Source organism: Ornithodoros turicata, chromosome 8 (genome assembly GCF_037126465.1).
Source record: "Ornithodoros turicata isolate Travis chromosome 8, ASM3712646v1, whole genome shotgun sequence".
NCBI classification, from domain to species: Eukaryota; Metazoa; Arthropoda; class Arachnida; order Ixodida; family Argasidae; genus Ornithodoros; species Ornithodoros turicata.
In genome coordinates, this window is record NC_088208.1 from 23,799,186 (window position 1) to 23,817,902 (window position 18,717).

At 44.9% G+C, this 18,717-nt stretch overlaps 1 protein-coding gene and 1 long non-coding RNA gene across 2 annotated transcripts in view; one reads left to right on the forward strand and one right to left on the reverse strand.

Moving 5' to 3' along the window:
* LOC135366736 (uncharacterized) overlaps positions 1-18,717 on the reverse strand; it is a 329,450-nt gene that overhangs the window by 1,967 nt on the left and 308,766 nt on the right. The window lies entirely within an intron of this gene.
* LOC135366735 (cyclic nucleotide-gated channel rod photoreceptor subunit alpha-like) overlaps positions 6,625-18,717 on the forward strand; it is a 205,994-nt gene continuing 193,901 nt past the window's right edge. Inside the window, exon 1 of the mRNA XM_064599592.1 lies at positions 6,625-8,196. Within this exon, the coding sequence (XP_064455662.1) occupies positions 6,864-8,196 (1,333 nt within the window). The 5' untranslated portion in view covers positions 6,625-6,863. The remainder of the gene's footprint in view (positions 8,197-18,717) is intronic.

Consider the following 18,717-nt stretch of genomic DNA (forward strand, 5'->3'; position numbering starts at 1 on the left):
AGATCCGAACGGCCCACGGAACATGACATATCAGATAGTGACGTCCTAACGATGGCGGTTTTAAGGCAAAACTTCGCTTGAAATTATTTTCTCTCGTTTTCTTTACTTTTTATTTTTAGTTGGGCGAAGCGTTGTACTGCATTTGTTGAATTTAGATTTGAGACTGTGGCTATGAGCGCGATAGTTTTACCTTCATCAGGTATGATACACCCCAAATATGTGAACATTCGACATTCAGGAGAGGAGAGTGGAGCCAAGGAGGCCCAATGTCGGATCGATATTGGCAATACTATACACAATACAATACTACTATACACTATACAATACACAATACAATACTATGGCACAATATAGGACCAATATTACAATGAAATAATGCATGAACCTAATCAATGAATCACTACACTAGAAGATTTCAATGTCTCTTATGTAAAAAAAGATTACTCTCGATTAAAAAGATTACAGTCCTTTCTTTTTTCTCTCAGTGAACCAACGGTGCACATATTACGCTGTTTCGTTCACCTCTATACCATGTACTACCATGGTAGCATTTGTTTTCCGTAGTTCACGTACTTGTTTTGTATCCCTTTGGACACATTTTGCACTGTCAACGTCACCTGGAGCTCGACTGAGTGCACTTGTGGGTGCCTCCTATTGGCCGCCTGCAGGATTATGTATCACCTTAAACGAAGATGGATGAATTGAGCGTGTCGTCACTTGGAACAGAAGGGCTCAAGGGGGCACAGTGGATAGTGCAGTCCCTTTAAAAAATCAGGGGAAGCAACCGAAGCCACGTAATTGCTGTAATTTAATGTAATTACGAATTTTCTTATTTTTCTGATTCCGTGTTAGCGGCGAGGACCAATTTTGGCTACGGGCGCCGCACAGCCGTGGTTAGATGGAGAGGGGACAGCAGGGAGGAGTGGGGGTATTAATGTGCGTACTGGGTCGACTTCAGAAGAAAAGGATGAAAAGTCCACTGAAAAGCCGGAAAACCCAGGGGAAGCCTCGAACAGCACAACCGGTGGTAGGATTCGAACCCACTACCTCCCAGTCTTCAGCACGGCCTTGGCGACATCCAATGAGCGGATGTTTTTACCCCCACCCGGCCGGCCTGCGAAGTTTTCTTATTTATTACCCAATGAGAAACGAGGGCGCACTTCTGCAAACGTCACTCTGTTGCCACGGATACGAATTTCCTTCAGGTCGCACGCTTCATGGAGTCTTACGACAATAAATTGTTTTATGGACTCTCTTACACGACGCTCGTGTCGGACTGAAAGGAAATACATATAACTTTAAAAAAATCATCCGAACGTTACTGTTCGTTATTAGCAGGCCTTTGTAAGCAAGCTCGATTACGGCTGGTGCTCAAACAAAAAAGTAGTGAAAAAAAAGAAAAAAAGAGTAGAGCGTAGGAGAATACTGAACATGCCATAATCAGCTGCGCGGCTGCAGTGGCTGTGTCGCACATATTGAAAGAAAAGATTGATTGGGCTGCGGGCGGAAAAGTTTGTCATTTTACTTAGGCACTTGGTTACGGTGTTTTTGTTTTCCTTTCGTGAAACTTTCCGCCAGTGATAGTCGTTATATGACTGCCTGCTATTATGAACGATGTTGCTAAACGATGTTGCTACGATACGAGGGGATGCAGTGAAATTGGCGGAAGAGGGTCGTCGTGGTAGGACAAAAGTTTTCAGCATCTATTTTTGGGGCGGCATTAGATAAAGATGATGAAGGGCCCGGAGAAGTAAGCACCACGTTGTTTTAGCGTTGCCGTCATGTACCAGAAAAGCGAAGGTTATGCGCTGTACTAAGCTGTGCCCTCCCAGTGCTGTTACACAATGCCGTGTATTACAGTTTTCTGTATAGGGCGCTTGCTTTATCATGCATTCCCTGTATACCATACACGAAATAACCAAATAAAGATTTATCTGTTCCGCCTTGCATAACTAGTAGTGCACGGTTAGTGGGTTGTAGTACACGGATATCGTCAAGCGGGGTCGTCAATATCTCCGAGAAGGCGGCCCAAGAAGCCCACTAACCTCCCGCCGTTTACCACTTCGTCCTGTTCTCTCTCCATGTATGTACAGACCGTTCATAGCCACACTTCGCGGTGTCAACACCATATGAAAAGAAGAAAAGAAAGAGAAAGAGAGAAAAAAAATGCGTTGCACGTGTCAATAGAGAGTTTTAGTGAATCGTACGCTATCGCCTTTGCGTACGTAAGGAATAGCGGGGTGGCTCTGCGCAATGCGCGAAGCACTCCTTATGTTTTGCGCGTGCGCAGAACCACCAACGTTATCTTTTACGTATGCAAAGGCGATAGCGTGCGTAATACTGAAACTTACTAATAACTCCCGTATAACGAATATTTTGGTATATCGTACACCAATTCCCGTTTTAACGCTTGAGCGCTCAAACGGGCATCGATAGTTCTCCCATATACAGGGTGTTCAAAATTGAGCTTTCACTAGCACTTTATAAATAGGCGAACAAAAGCAAAACTGGTGCTATTTTTCTGTTCCTTGAGTAAGAAACAGGTGCTACATAATTAGCAGCACCTGCTTCTTACACAAGTAGCGTAACGTTAAAGCTTAATTTTGAACACCCTGTATTTCGATTTACGGGAAGGGAAATGGTGCGGTGTCGCTTATCGTCGGCGAAAGCTCGAAGGTCGAGAGCACAGTACAGGGATGGCCACGTCTTGCTTAACCTGAAAGGATTCAACGAGGCCTATTACGATGAAAGCGATCGCTCCGGTCTTTTATGGCAGTAACGATGAAGGTGAAACTCATTTTATGCCACGAAGGCCGTTTCACGAAAGTGGTGCCCTCTTTCACGTTGCTCTTGGCATTAAAGGAGCACTAAAGTGCAAAGATTTCTCCTCGCGGTGCGAAAGATGCCATTACCTTGACACCAACACAAAAGGAACGGCTTTCATCCGCTGCGTCGTCCGTGATTTATGAGCGGACGAGTCCGACGTTTACGCCTTTTCTCTCCACCTTCTCCTCGAGATGCGTCACAAGGCAGAGCGGGCTCTTATTGGTCTCCTCAAAACATTTGTCCAATCATGCGGGAGATCATTTGAAGAGACCAATCCGATGCCTCTCCGCATTGTCGCGCTTCCTGAGAACAGGAGGGACGGAGCGGGAACTTAACCTAACAAACTACTACTTGTCTTGTTGTAGTACTTAATAAAAGGAAGGCGAGAAAGCGTAGATTGCTATTTTTCTTTTCTTTTTTTTAACTTCAGTGCCGAGTTGAAGCATAAATGAACATGCGGCGAAGTATACGTGTACTTGTAACTGAATCTGATACATTAACTGTGGGAACAGCTTTCAGTAAGCGCATTTTCGACTACTGAAGCGAAGGAACCAGCTTCTCTGCAATTACACAAGTCAGCAGACGTCTTTCATAGTCCTTGGTGTCCATTCGCATGGGAAGACCTGCACGTCGCAGTGACAATCGGCAATTTTGTCGTCTGCACTTTAAACTGGTGAGGGCAAGTTAGCAGTGAATTTCAGTAGGTCGTACGCTATCGCCTTTGCGTACGTAAGGGATACCGCATGATGTACTAAAACACTCTATCGTTTCGTTGCTCCCGTCGTTCGAGTTTGATAAAAGATACCATGGTGATATCTCGGTTGGCGCTCCCGCTCCGTAGGTTCCAATGGGTTCGTTTTGATCCGCAAAAAAAAAAAAAAAAAAAGAAAGAGAGGAAAAAAAAAAAACCCGGAAAGGTCCGTGTCGAACCGGCCCAATACGAGCAGAAATGGGCCGCTGATGGTGACACTACCCTGTCAGTATACCTGACGCTGAGGACGTCCTTCATGTATTATCTCCTATTTGTCCTTTACACTAAATTCACACTGTTTTGACGATGAATTTTATGTGCCACAAGGTAAAATGTAGCATACTGGATGTTTCCGGGAATCGTGCCAGGGCTGCGTTTGGTTCTACGCGCAAAGTGATCAGAAAATGTCTCGCAGCAGCGCTAAGACCAGAGAAGACGGGCACATTCAATTCAATTTTTGTTTTCACGGCGCTCATGAACAATGAGGACGGTCCGAGCAACGGATATGAAATAATGGATAACACCGTGTGGATAAAACAAAAAGGGGAATCCAGTTGTCAAAGCAACATGAGGATGAGAACAAAAGAAAAAGAAAACGAAGACCTGGAGTACACTTGTACCCCATTCTTTACTGCGGGGAGTGAACATGGAGACAGGAATCTCGAAACAGGAGCGCAACCATTTTTTTATGAGAAAACATATTTTACTGCAGTTCACTGGCGCTGAATTCGCTGGCGCATTAATGCTTAACCGACGTATACCGCATCAAATCACCGTGACTACCGTAGACACCAAGGAATAATAGCATACATTTTGTCGTCCGCAAAGTTATAACTCATAATAATGCATTATAATGCATAACGGTTATGTGTTATGCGACCATGTTGCACCTTGCACATAGGTTGAAACCGAAATATTAGCGAGTCTAACCATGGCTCACAATAAAATATTATGTTGGAAATAGACGGGTTAACGTAGACGAAATATTTATTTATAATGATTCGCACGTTAAGGGCACAAGGGGCATTACATTAGGGGTAAAGGGCTAAACAAGAATAATGACAGTAGTAGTAACATACACTCAATGACAAAATTTATCACATAAAGGAGCTCTCAACTGGAAATAATTGGATACAACAACAACGAAAGGACATAAGCTGCTCCATTCTGAGATGGTCGAAGATAGAGATGACTAAAAAACAAAAACAAGCTATATGTTCATGCTTTAAGGCGGACAACATAGCAAAGATGTTGTACACGGATAAGGAGACAAGCTGGAGGAGACAGTTCTAGGTCTATAAAAGTAACCTTCCGAACCGTATAATTTGTGATGCATTTCTCTGCGCACTTCAAGTGACGGAATGCACACATCCTGTTTCATTCCTGTAACACTTGCAAGCCTGGGGTTCATTACATGAACATGGGGTAATTACATGTTCCGAATCTGATGTCCCTCATGTTATTGGGTGTTGTACATTGTTGTTGGATATTGTTGGTGTCGTATATTGTTGGACTCATTGGTTTTAGATATATTCCTGTAGCGCTTACTGATATTAGAATACTCGTTTAAGCTGTCTTTACCTTGTGAGCTACACACACACAAACACAAAAATGAATGAAGTACGAAATGCGATTTTTTAGACACCTTAAGAAAGCTTTAAGGCTGAAACCGATCCCTTACGAAAAATTATATAGCCGTTTTATAGACTTTCAACAGAAAAAAATCCATGCACGTTTTAGACCAGAAATAGGCTGCACACGGACTTCTTTTCAAGGGCATTTTTTTTTCTTTTTCCTCTGTTTAGCTATCTGGTGCAGAGCGTTTATAGACATCGGTTCGATAGAAAAGCTATGTAGCATTTGTTTTTTGTGTTGTTTTTTCGATTCTATAGGCTTAATGCAACAATCCCGTATGGCAGTCCATAGACTTTTTATTGGAATTGCTCATTCCTTTCCTTGTTCTTGTCGCATAATATGATAGGTAATATGCAGCCGTTATAAAGAACTGCGAATCAGACTGGATATTCAAGAAACACACTAGGAGAAATATGTACGTTTTATTATATTTATTTTCGGCTTAGCCTCATTAAACATTCGAAACCACTAAAATCGATTGAAATCGTTGAAATCAAATCATTGTAACGTATAGGTGTCTCATCGAGGATAACGTGCGAGGCGCCCGACATGTGTACTTATACGGAGCGACACCACGAAACAAGAGCAGTGCACCCATGCCTATCAACATAAGTTCCTGCACATAAACGAAAGCATAACCGGTAACGCGTGCAAGTCATGCAACGTTGCATGACGTAAGCTGCGTCGCGAATTCAGGCGACACAAAGTCGTCTCATCGCTGTTATGCACCTCCCTTTCACATTCGAGCTATTTCTTTCTGTTTTATTTTTTGCTTCCATTATTATTTTTTTATTTTTTTCAGTAAGTTGCCAGGTCTAGCTGTGTTTCGATTTTCTCCTGACCAGCTCATCACCTCATCCCGGCGTTCCTGAAGCGCCCTGTCGCCCCCTATTTCCTCATAATGGAGTCGACCCGGCCGGCGTCTGCGCTGAAGAGGGAACAAAGGGCAAGGAGAAATGCGAAAGGCAGGGGAAGAGGGAAGGCGACATCCAGCTCTCCTCTGCGGCCATCGGGAGGATTTGAGAGACCGGCTCCCGGGAAGAGAGTGTACCGACGACACGACAATTGGCTTCGACGGAAAAATATCGTCTTCCCTCTGCTCTTTTCCGCATGATTCTTCGACGGGATTACACTTGGAAAAGTTCATAATCGCGCGGAAAGAGCATGTCTGCCTCACCGATGAAACGTGAACGACTGGCGTGTGGTATGCCTGCATCTGGCGCCGTCCGAGAACAGCCGCGTCCAGTTTCAACACAGCGGTTGTTGCTGCAAGACTGATCAGAATGCGGCGCTGCCTGGAATTCTGACGTCGGCGTGCGTGCTCGGATGGATTGACGTGAGGGCATCGTGATGTCGGCTCCTCATCAGTGGCTGTGGGGATGTCGCGAGTGAGTCGTGCGATCTCTCAATGCACGTGATGCATCGCTCGCGATAAATTTGATGGAAGCTGCAATCAACTTCCTTCGTTTCGAGAGCGCAACACGCTGGATTATCATTCGTCCGCATCTGACAGCAGCCTCCCTGATAAGAGCCCCCAGCATCTTCCCGACGTGAGTAAACCTCGAAGCATGGAGGACGGGGACTCGGAGACGCCGTCACCTTTGACAAGCGAAGTCCTCCTGCGCTTCCCGACATAGTTGTTAGCATCGGCATGAAGAAGATTGCGCTGGGCGGCGGACTTCGAACAGGTGGTCGGGTCACCGACGCGAGCCGCGTCGTCAAGTACACGCCGTGCACACGACAGGACATCCAGCCCGACGATGACAACCTGGATGAGATCGCGGTCGTCAGCAACGCCGCGCCCGAGAACGTCAAGTACGGTGCTGGGGGATCCCTCACCGCCAACGGCCCTAGGGTTGTACCGGGGATTATCACCTCCGCTGGCGGGGAGAGACTGGACCGCAGGTCCGCATCCAGCACGCGGATCCACACGTCGTCGCCCATGTACTCGACGCGGTCTTCCGAGAACCTCAAGTCCGCCTCCAGGCAGTCGCTACTGGAAACGGTCGCGGGGAAGCTCCATCCCCATCACCGTGGTTCCACAGACACAGCGGCGAGCGTCAGGGCGCGCTCAAGTCTCGCGTACATCAACAGGGCCCACATTAGCTCCGACCTGGAGATCCCAAAGAAAACGCGAGAACTACGCCGCAAGGAAATCAAAAAGGAGTTTGAAAAGTGGGAGACGTCCACATCGGCGTCCGACCGTTCGCGCTGCAAATGGACGTTCGTCTTCGACCCTTCTGGACGTCTCTGTTACTACTGGTCAATGGTGGTGAGTGTAGCTTTCCTCTACAACTTCTGGGTCATCATCTACAGGTTCTCCTTCAGAGAGATCAGTGAGTCCAGCATCTACATGTGGTTCGCCCTCGATTACCTAGCCGACCTAATCTACATACTAGATATTCTCTTCCATTTTCGGACGGGTTACCTCGAGGAAGGTGTGTTACAGACCGACTCGGAGAAACTACGCGCGCACTACATGAATTCCACCATGTTCTACATCGACGCGCTGTGCTTGTTACCTCTAGATTTTCTCTACCTTTCAATCGGTTTTAACTCCATCTTGCGGTGTTTTCGGCTCGTCAAAATCTACAGGTTCTGGGCTTTCCTAGATCGAACAGAACGGCACACAAACTACCCCAACGTTTTTCGTGCCGTCAACCTGACCCATTATGTGCTGGTGATCTTCCACTGGAATGCGTGCCTGTCGCACATCATTTCTACGACGGATGGCTTTGGCTCCATCGGATGGTTCCGGAGCAGCGCTTGTGACAACACAGATGTTCTGTGCGAATACCTGCATGCTTTCTATTGGAGCACTCTAGCACTAACCACCATAGGAGATTTGCCCCGGCCCCGTACCAAGGGGGAGTATCTGTTCCTCGTCGTGCAAATTGTGCTCGGCTTGTTCCTGTTTGCCGCCGTTTTAGGACACGTAGCCAACATCGTCACCAACGTCAGCGCAGCTAGAAAAGAGTTTCAAGGTGAGTGAAAAAAAAAATGCGTGCTGCTTTGTTGTGCTTGGAAATATTTTTTTTAGTGACAAATAGTGTTTAAAACTGACTATGGTAAGTATTCTCTAAAAACTTCACCACAGAACACGCTCTCTGCAAGCCATTGTTTCAAAAGATGCCCCTGATTTATTGAAAACGGGAAGCGTACGCCCTTTTGTGACACTTTTTTATTTACATCAATCGTCATAGGGAGGTACATCCCATTTTCACATCAAATCAGGAGTGTTAGCGGCATCATTTTGTGCCTTGGTGGGCCTCGAGTATGTTATGCGGTGAAGCTCTGTTTTGAGACTGTAGGTTGTTTGTGTGAACAAAAAAAAAAAGAAAAAAAGAAAAAAAAGAACAGTGCATAGAAAGAGATGAGTCCTGAATTGAAAGGGCATTCTGTTGTGACATCTGTTACAGTAAGTTCACCCTGCTTTCAAAGGCGTCGGAAAAAGTGATCTTCGGATCATGCATATACTTATTATGATGTGAACACGATATTGTTATTAAAATTATCATTATAGCAATTATCTGCTCTGATATATTTCAATTAGACGAAATGAATACGACTTACGAAACGTCAAAATATTTTATGCTCTAGATGAGCCAGAGTGGGCACGAAAGCAGGAGCAATACATGTCCATGTAGACCAGAAGGACGTTATATAAGGAACAAACATCCGGGTACGCAAATCTGAAACCATGACTGTGGTGCAATGTACGCGCGCAGGTGAAGTGGCGGTGATAGAAGGAGTCAAGTATTCACTCTAAAAACAGAAGTCTACCGCGTGACACGCTCTGCAGCAACCACTGCGTCGCACGACAGATTTACCTACGTTTGTTACACTTACTACAGTTACTCTTACACTGCAGTTGACTACACCCCCCACCTTTTAGATTTACCCTCTTTTACATCTTTTATGTCTTCTTACAGTTGCAAAGCTTTAACGGTGCCGTTGACAACGAGAGTGAAATAGAAATTGAAAAGTTACAAGAGACCAGCAGCATAGCCGAGTGGGCTTAGGGGTCTGCTCGTTGCTAGTCGTCAAGGTCGTGCTGAAGACTGGGAGGTGGTGGGTTCGAATCCTATCGCCAGCAGTGCTGTCTGAGGTTTTCCCTGGGTTTTCCGAAGCCGTTCCAGACGAAACGTTGGCACAGTTCCCCCGAAGTCGGCCCAGGACGCGTACTAACCCCCCTTGTCTCTCACTCATTCCTGCTGTCCTCTCTCCATCTGTCCACATCTGTATGCCGCTCATAGCCACAGTTGCTTCGCGGCGCTAACACGCACAAAAAAAAAGAAGAAAAGTTAGAAGAGGACACAGAGCTTACAGGTGAACACAACAGGCAGTTTATCGGCCGTGCTAATTAAGGAGAAAGAATCCTCAGTCAGCGGTGCCTCTTCTTCTTTCTTTGAAATTCTGTGTTAGCGCAGCGAAGCAACTGTGGCTATGAGCGGCGTACAGACATGGACAGATGGAGAGAGGACAGCAGAAAGGGGTGGGCGACAGGGGGGGGTCGCTATGCGTCCTGGGCCGACTTCAAGGGGAACTATTCCGACATTCGTCTCGAAAGTCTGGTGGAAAACCCAGGAAAGACCTTAGACAACCTCAACTCAAGCCTCAAACTCGGCGTGGCAGGCGATCATCCTAAACATTACGCCACGCCCGGGCTGGTGGCTGCATTTTCTAATTTTTAAATTGAAGCTTTTACAGTTAGTATACTTCTGGTTTGAGGAGTCTGCGGGGCGTGCTCGTTTTTTTATGACAGTTACCATGACTGCATAAGTGTCACAAACAGGCATACGGCTCCCATTCGAAATCTCGAAAGAGAACGATGTTATCTGAATTGTGTTATGCGGTGAAGTTCAGTTTTTGAAGCGTACTGGCATAATTCAAAAGCTGCGGTACAACCGGGCCTAAAAATCTGCGTACGATACCTTAATACTCATACTATTGAAATGCGCTTTTGGTTGAAGAGGCGTGGTTGCGCGTTCTGTGACATTTCAGTGTGTGTGCAATTGTTTTCTGTAGGAATCACCACCACCACTAATCATCATCACCATCCTCCTCCTCCTCTTCGTTGGCATCATCCTTACAGGTGTTTTCCACCAAAGTAACTGGTGCAAGCGATGTGGAGTTGCGGGCCTCACACTAGTGAAGCCAAAATCTCCATTTTACTTTTTCTTAAAACCAACCAACCACAGAGAAACATGCTGTTAATGGACGCGCTCATATTTATCCATACTCCGATACGCCATAACCCAGTTAAACTTATCTTGTCTTATCTTATAACAGCCAGTCACGATTATCGCTTCCATCACGAACAAAAGGCCTGCTGGGAAGATAGGGATATCACGTAAAAAAAAAGAAGTTTTTGCTGCTACCATTACTTGCCGTCAAATATTACTTGAGCTTAATAGGTATCGATTATGATGGCGCGAAGAAAAGCCCTTTTTCCTGGAGGCAGCTATCGCTGCTGATGTAAGAGCCTTTGAGAAGATGGAGCAGTTTTGCGGTCCAGATTGATTATGCGTCCTCACCTAGCCACACACACACACAATCTCGTAACGGGTGACGGCGAAAAGGCTTTGCGAATGCGAACAGCTGTTCCCCCTTCGCCTTATAGAGCGAAAATCCCCAGGAAGGTAATGATGGCGTTCGTAAAGCAGGCTCTACCTCAACAAGACTGTTGTTGGGGCAGAGCACCCTTTACAGGAGCAAATGCTCCTTAGCTATTTGCGGGTGGCATGTTGTCTGATTGCGGCATTTTGCTCCAGGCTGCTCTGCCTCAACAAGACTATTGTTGGGGCAGAGCACACTTTACAGGAGCAAATGCTACTTGGCTATTTGCAGGTGCCAGGTGGCATGTTGTTTAACTGTTGTTGTAGCCTGAAAGGACAGTGGGGTCAAGCAGTACTCTTTGCGTTGTTGACTGAGTAGAAGATTCACCAATAATGGGTAAAGAATCAGTATTCTTTAAGAAGTTAAAGGTGGATAAATAGAAGGTAAGAGCTTGAACTCAACCGGCACTAGGTGACGAGCCAGGGTAATTGCTAAAGAACCGGTATTCTTTAAAGAATATAAATATTAATTGATATTAGATAAGAGCTAAGAGTCAACCAGCGTTCTTTGTATTGTATTGTTGACTGAGTAGACGAGTAACAAAAACTGTGTAAAAAAGTATTCTCGAAATAAAACTAAAGGTGAATACATAGAAAAGAAGAGCTGGGCGGCTGAATGAGAATAATATTTTGGCCTGAGGTGTACTAATCAAAGGGGCCACAGAAATGATCTTCATTTATATAAATTTGGCATAAAACTGAAATCTACAGATTATGAGGCCACATATATGATAAGCCAAATAATATAATTTCAGGCTGATTTGAGAACACCGACGAGCGTAGGGTACAGATAAGGATTATGTTCTTCCTATTTACAGTTTCGTACTTTAAAATTGGTTGACGCTTTAGAGTATCCAATGATGTATTTATTTATTTATTCATTCATTTGTTAATTAATTAATTAATGTTATTATTATCAATAGCCTACTGCTCCCACTAAGTGTCATTTCACATTCATGAGGCGTAGGTTTCTTAGATCCGCATGCGTACGCTACGTGATGCGTTACAAGATTGAGACAGAAATTCCGAATTGAACAGACAAATAAAGCATCTCATAGATCATATCTTAGCTCATAGATACCGATAGTAGGCGGCCCGCTCTTGAACTCATATCTGACAAGTGAGATTACTGATAGGAAGAAATCATTCTGGTTCGTATTCAAGTGCACAAAAAACGCGCACGTGTAAGAAAATAGCCGCAATGGTTTCAACGGTGGTGTCTCAATCATAAATATAGTAATGCAATTTGTTCGGTTGTTCGGAGCGGCGCGCGTAAACAAAAACAAACAAACAAACAAACAAGATAGAAAAGCTACCATAATGCACGCTCGAAAGGTATCAGGCATCGTGTGGACGGCCTATCATCCTGTCGTTTCATCCGGCAGCCAATGTTTCCGCACCTCACATTTTGTAAACTTACATCTTGTGCAAAGCATTACTCATTTCGAAGCTTCTCTGAGAGTTGTCTCTTGATCTTGATTTCGTGTTAGCGCCGCGAAGCAACCGTGACTATAAGGGGCGTACAGATTGAGAGAATTAAGACAGCAGGAAGGAGTCGGGGACAGAGGGGGTTAGTATGCGTCCTGGGCCGACTTCAGGGGGAACTGCGCTGACATTCCTCTGGAAAGTCTGCGAGAAAACCCAGGGAAAAACCCCAGACAGCACGGCCCAGCACTGCTGGTGCGGGGATTCGAACACGTTTCACCTCCCAGCCTCGGCGTGCGAAAAAAAGATCATCTTAACCACTGAGAGTTGCTTCGTGCTCGAAATAACCGCAGGTGCCGATCTCAAGCTTTTGCCTCCACCCATGCTGTCATCAGATAGCTAGATTTTCTTTGTGTCTGCATTTCCTAAATATATCACGTATTCTATAAGATATTCACTCAGTTTTTTGGGGGGACATGCCGGTCTGATTAGCAAGAAAATAAAACTATTAGAAAGGGGGGGGGGGAGAAAATGTATCTTGCCGACGGCTCGTCTTCGTTCCTACGTGTTCCAGATTTTCCATTTTATAGAAAGCGATAGTAGTAGTGAAGAAAGAGTCTTAATAAAAGTTATGTCTACCTCGTTGTATCTACCTCAGTAATAAACAACACCCTGATCAAGAAAGAGTACCCGCCTATACCCGAATTAGTGGAGGAAGTACCTTTTCCACCTTTCCAGTTTCCACCTCTTAAACCTTCGCCTTGAAAATGACACACACACACAACGCAGGGCGTCATTTACGTCCGTATCAATTACGCTTACGACCCGTAATGCCGTCATGATACCAGCCATAAACGTTTAACGCCTCCAGTCGCGGAATAACTTACCGAAACCGTGTATCTCCCAAAAGAACCCATCCGGCGCAAATAAACATCCTCCGGAAACTGAGCCAGCACTGCGTATGGGGAAACGGCGATGACCCCCGAAGGATTGCGTCTACCTCCATTTCCCGTCGCATACCTCGGGATTAGTAATAGGCAACACGAGGTCCTAGAGCCATCGGACGCAGTGCTATTCGAGCTGCGTCGTACTTCTGTTTCGCGCGGTGTGAACGGTCTAATGCATGTCTTACCCCAACGTACGGCATGCTATCTTAGTGTTAGCTTTAGCCACATTTGATCTTTTAGTGTGTGCGTGTTTGTGTGTGTGAGGGGAGATATACTTATTACAAACAAACAAAAAAAAGGGAGGAAAGGTCAGCCAAGCGGGATGTCGGCTTGCTCTTCCGCAAAGAAAAGAAATAAAAGAATAAAATAAATAAAACGAAAACAAAAGAATTAAGAAATAAAGAATAAACTCACAAACGGTGAAAGAAGAGATGAGATGGATTAAAGACAAAGATGACTTTTAAAAAAAGACTAACAAACGATCTTTTAGTGGATCGTGTAGGATAGCTTTGCGCGCGCTACAGCATAGCGTTGTCGCCATGGCGCGCGTGTAGCGCTAGCGTACGCTAGCAAGGGATGCCTTGCGAGTGTACGCTATTTTGCAGAAATAGCTTGCGTACGTTAGAAGGTACTATGGTGGTACCGCGCATGGTTTGAACTTAAAAGATGGCAGCGACGAAGCAGCAGGCACGAAAGTGGTTCAACGCAGGCAACGACAACGGCGCGAAATACAAATTGACATCAAAATTAAATCCCTAGATCTCGCTTAATAGCATCTCGTCAAACGTTACTACATTTCGGGTGTTTCAGTCTGAGTTTTATTTATTTGAAAAAACAAAAACAAATCAACACTTAGCAAGGGAGGCTCTGTAGCAGAGCGGGAAGAGGGGCCTTCTAGCATTAGACACAGTCAGTAATGGCACAATACAAATACAATGTGAAGATAACATAGGAACACGTAAAATGATAGCAGCAGACAACGTACGTCACAGGCCAATAAAAGAAAAACAACAGAAAAAGCCAGAACAGCGTAAGGAATTGTGAGTCTATGTCACGAAAGGATGTCAATATGAAATGTCCAAGAACAAATAGTTTTTCAGGTAGGAACGAAAATGATGGAATATGTTGTGCTAACAAAAAAAAAAAAAAAAAACATGAGGTCGCAGACGCCGTCACTTGGCAACCACTTTGCCATTCCGTTGAACACAGGATCTGCTTCCCTGTAGTAGCTGTTGTTGGCGGTGGTGTCGTGGTGGTCGTTGAGGTGGTAGTCGCGGTCGAGGTGGATGTCGTCGTTGTCGTTGGGATTGTCGTTGTGCCGGTGGTTGCCACGTTGGTAATCATGTTGGTGGTCAGCGTTGTCAACGCTTCCTCCGTGGTGGTCGCGTCTGTAGGTCCGGTTGTTAGCTTGTTGAGATTTGCGCTAGCTGTGCACAGCGTGGTGGAGACAGTTTTGAACGAAGGGTATGGAGGTGTTATCGTTTGCGAGATAATAACGCGAGCGACAGAGCCAACATGCCAGCAACATAAGCAGCCACCGGGTGCTGCACTGTTGTTTTTTGCGCCTGCATACCCTCTTGGGAGACGTGGTGGTGGTGGTGGTGGTGGTGGTGACGGTGAAAGGACTCGCCGTTGTCGGCCTCACAGATGTGGGCAACGTCACGACTGACGCCCTGGGGGAATGCGCGTCCTGGACCGACTTCTAAGGGATCTGTGCCGACATATGCCTGAAAGCGTCTGAGGAGAACCCAGGGAAAACCCCAGACAGCACAGTCAGCACCGGGATTCGAACCCAGGTGGGAGAGTCAGCGACTGTGCCTTCATCTACTGTGACCAATCGCACGGTCTCTGTACTCTCATTCGAAAAATGTACCAAATCCGAGATTGAGGTTGCCTTCGCGAAGGTTATCGATTATGAGGCGGATGACCCGCAGTGTGGGGTCCTGTCAGCGCCAGCACTACGCTAACAAAGCATACCATAATGAACTCAAACATGGTGTTCCGCTGCGTTGGCTTCAATGAGAAAGATTGGCTTAATGAGGCAGTGGAAGATTTCTCTGGTGACGCTCGAGCGGTCTCGTGGAAGTGGAAGTGGTAAGAATGCAGGTGGAGGATGGAGGTTCATTGCAGAGGTTCGGTGTCGACTGCGCCAATATGATGCATCGAACGCTTTGTTCCGAGACAAACGACTGCGTCTTTACAGGACGACACAAACTAATACAACGTGAGTGAGCGCCAAGAATAGAATGTTCCAGACTCACGCGCCCCACGTTCCTCTATCGTCTTCATCTCCTTTTTCTTCTCCGGTAGCGTTGTTGAAAAACCCAAGGCAACACAAACCTTACGCAGACAAACTTTACATGTAACATCACAGTACCATTATTATTATTATTATTAACACAACAGAATGTCCTTGACGTTTTTACCTGTGGGGGTATGATGTGCCAAGGTGTTACAGCCGTGAAAACAAAACGAATGTTTCTTTACCATAATTAGTGGTCACACGAGGAAAAATAAGATTGGTGGTGGTGGTGGTGGTGGTGGTGATAGGGCTTGCCGTGAAAAATAAGATTACCGTCTTTATCATTGGGAGCATCGCCGTTCCAAGGAAAAATAAGATTACTAGAGCGAAGCCCTCGATAAAGCCCAATGCGCGCTCATTCCGTCACGCGCATTGGCCGTCAACCGGGGAGCACGAGCGTTTAGCAAGCGTTACGGGATAGCGAAAAGTTCAAACTCTAGCCCCATGTCTTTGTTCGCTGTTTTCCTGTATACAAGCGTTTGCACAGCACGCTCGACCTAACATCTCAAAATTATTATTTTTCGTTCTATTTCTTCACTACTGAGCCGTGATTTTACTTTTTTTTATTATTATCGTTATCGTTTCCGCAGTCCGCTTCTTGGCTTCGAAAACCCGCTATTATAAAGACGGTTTCCGATAGGTTGTGGTTATAAGTATATTATAAGTACCACGTGGCACCAAGGCGAACGGAACTGGCGATAACACCGCATTTCCGCTTCCTTTGAAGCCGATTCTTCAGAGTTCAAAAGGGTGCAATGAATGGCTCTCAATGAACAGGATGCTTTTAGCATTCTCCTTTGACGCACCCTGCTGTGCATCATGTCGCACAGTTATTTCCATTGCGAAAGGAAGATAAATCGGTTCGTGGCGACGAGGCTTAATTAAATATTAATCAGCTTCACGGAAAGGTATTAATTTTCTACGTTGAGCGAGCCTTAACGTAACGACATAGGGAAGCCTTTTTCGAAGAGTAACTGATGTCTTGATGGTGGTTAGAAATTCGTGACGCTTCGAGGAAACGAGCAGTTTATTAATGTCATCAGCAAGGGAGTGTGTCTATGGTGAATGTAGGTGAAGGAGGGTGACGCGATGACTATATTCGGGTCACAGCCACTCGATGCGTTCACCGTGCTGTACTCCTCTTAAAATTCGAAACGTGTACTGGAGTGGATATGGATTGGATTGGATTGGGTCTATAAATATGGATCCCCTTATATCAGAGCGCTTACACAACACACAAATTATGAAGAGATAGGCAAACGAACAGAGTCGAGCTCCATCTAGAGACAAACACAACACGTACAGGTTCCAAGCAAGCGCTGGCGCTGGCACTCTTTTACCTTCTCGTGAGTTACTTGTTGACACATCTTTTATGAAGTGTAGACATTTAATACTAATTGCAGTAAAAATAATAATTATATGTTTCTCTTATCTCAATCACTCAATAATGAGCGATTCCCTGTTATTAGACCTCGGCAGGTTAACTTAACTGGGGTTGCAGCTATTATACACGTTCTGTGTATGTCAAGCGAAAGAAGAGTTTCAATCGTTTTTATATATATATTTTTACGTGCTACAGGTAGTAATCATTTTATACTTATAATTTTCTGTATTGTGTTCCTTTCCTCACATTTCTCATGATGCTACATTTCATTTTGTTACTAAATATCAACCATGTAGAGGCAGTTGCTCATAACATGCATATCCACTTCGGGTCGCTGTCGACCCCTATTTTGCATCGTTCATCACCTCATCATCAGGACACATCTCATCCTGCCCATTGTGCCTTGGGGTAGTGGGCCGCACCTTATGTGGCGAATTTCCCCATTCATTATCATAAATTTATTCGTTGATGTTGTCGGGTGGCTCGCTAGCTTGCTAGAGACCTGATTATAGGCGGCGTCTTTAGTTATATTAAGCTGTATGACGAAGCAAAAAATATGACCGTGTGAGAACCAACTCCTTCAATCAGTTAAAGGGTCACTATAGTGCATCAATTTCTCTTCGCGGAACGAAAGGTGCCGTTACCTTTGCACCTTTATACCAACACAAAAGGAACGGGATACATGCGTTGCGTCCTTCGTGATTTATTCATTTCGGCATACCGCGCGTATGCACGAATCTACGCGAACAACACCGCAATATACGTGCAACGCCTCCCACCTCTGCTTCTCGAGGAGGGCGACAACGCGGAGCGGTATCTCATTGGCCTCCGCAAACAATTTGCCGAATCATCGCGAGAGATCGCAGTCCTAGCGGCGTCGCGGTGCTATAAGCCAGGGATGGGCAGTATTTAAATACATTGTGATTAAAATAGTATTTAAAATATAAATACATGTATTTGTATTTTCTATTTAAATACGCAAAGGAGAACACCTCTCCACAGGTGTCGATGAAGAAAGGCTGGTACTGAATTTGACGAGGATGCTTTGTACAACAGGGTAGTCGGGTAGTCCCAGCTGTTGTCCGCAACAACAGTGGAAAAGCCGCCATTTAAAATGGCTTGCCGCATGTGTGTGTTTGCGAAAACACTGCACAACTGCGCGGCTCTCCAAACTCTGCTTCGCCCTTCTTACAGAAAGGTCAAATACAGTGTAACTTTAAGATATGAGTCAGTATCTTGCATATTTGGGAGTATTTATAAAGTACAGTGAAACTCCTTTACAACGAAACTCAGGGGACAGCAAAAAAATATTTGCAGTAAAGGTATTTTCGTTAAAAAGGATGTCCATTGTTGGACCTATAGGGCTCCAGCGGGACCGCAAAAAAATTTGTTGTAGTGGTATTTTCGTTGAGAAGGTGTTCGCTATAAAGGAGTTTGACTGTACTTACAAAAAATAATAAAAAATGGTATTCAAAAATAATTATAATTTTATAAATACATTTTTCAAGTCTGTATTTAAATACGAAATATAAATACATTTTTATTTTTTTATTTTTTATTTTAAATACTATTTTAATTACAGACTTGAAGTGTATTTATTTGTAAATACTTTATATGTACCCCTAAATAGCAAGATACTACCTCATACCTTAAAGTTACCCTGCATTTGACCTTCCTGTAAGAAGGGAAAAGTAGAGTTTGGAGGGCCGCGCAGTTATGCAGTGTTTTCGCAAACACACACGTGCGACAAGCCATTTTAAATGGCCGGTTTTTCAGTGTCGTTGCGGTCAACAGTTGGGGCTACCGGACTACCTTGTTGTACCAAGCAT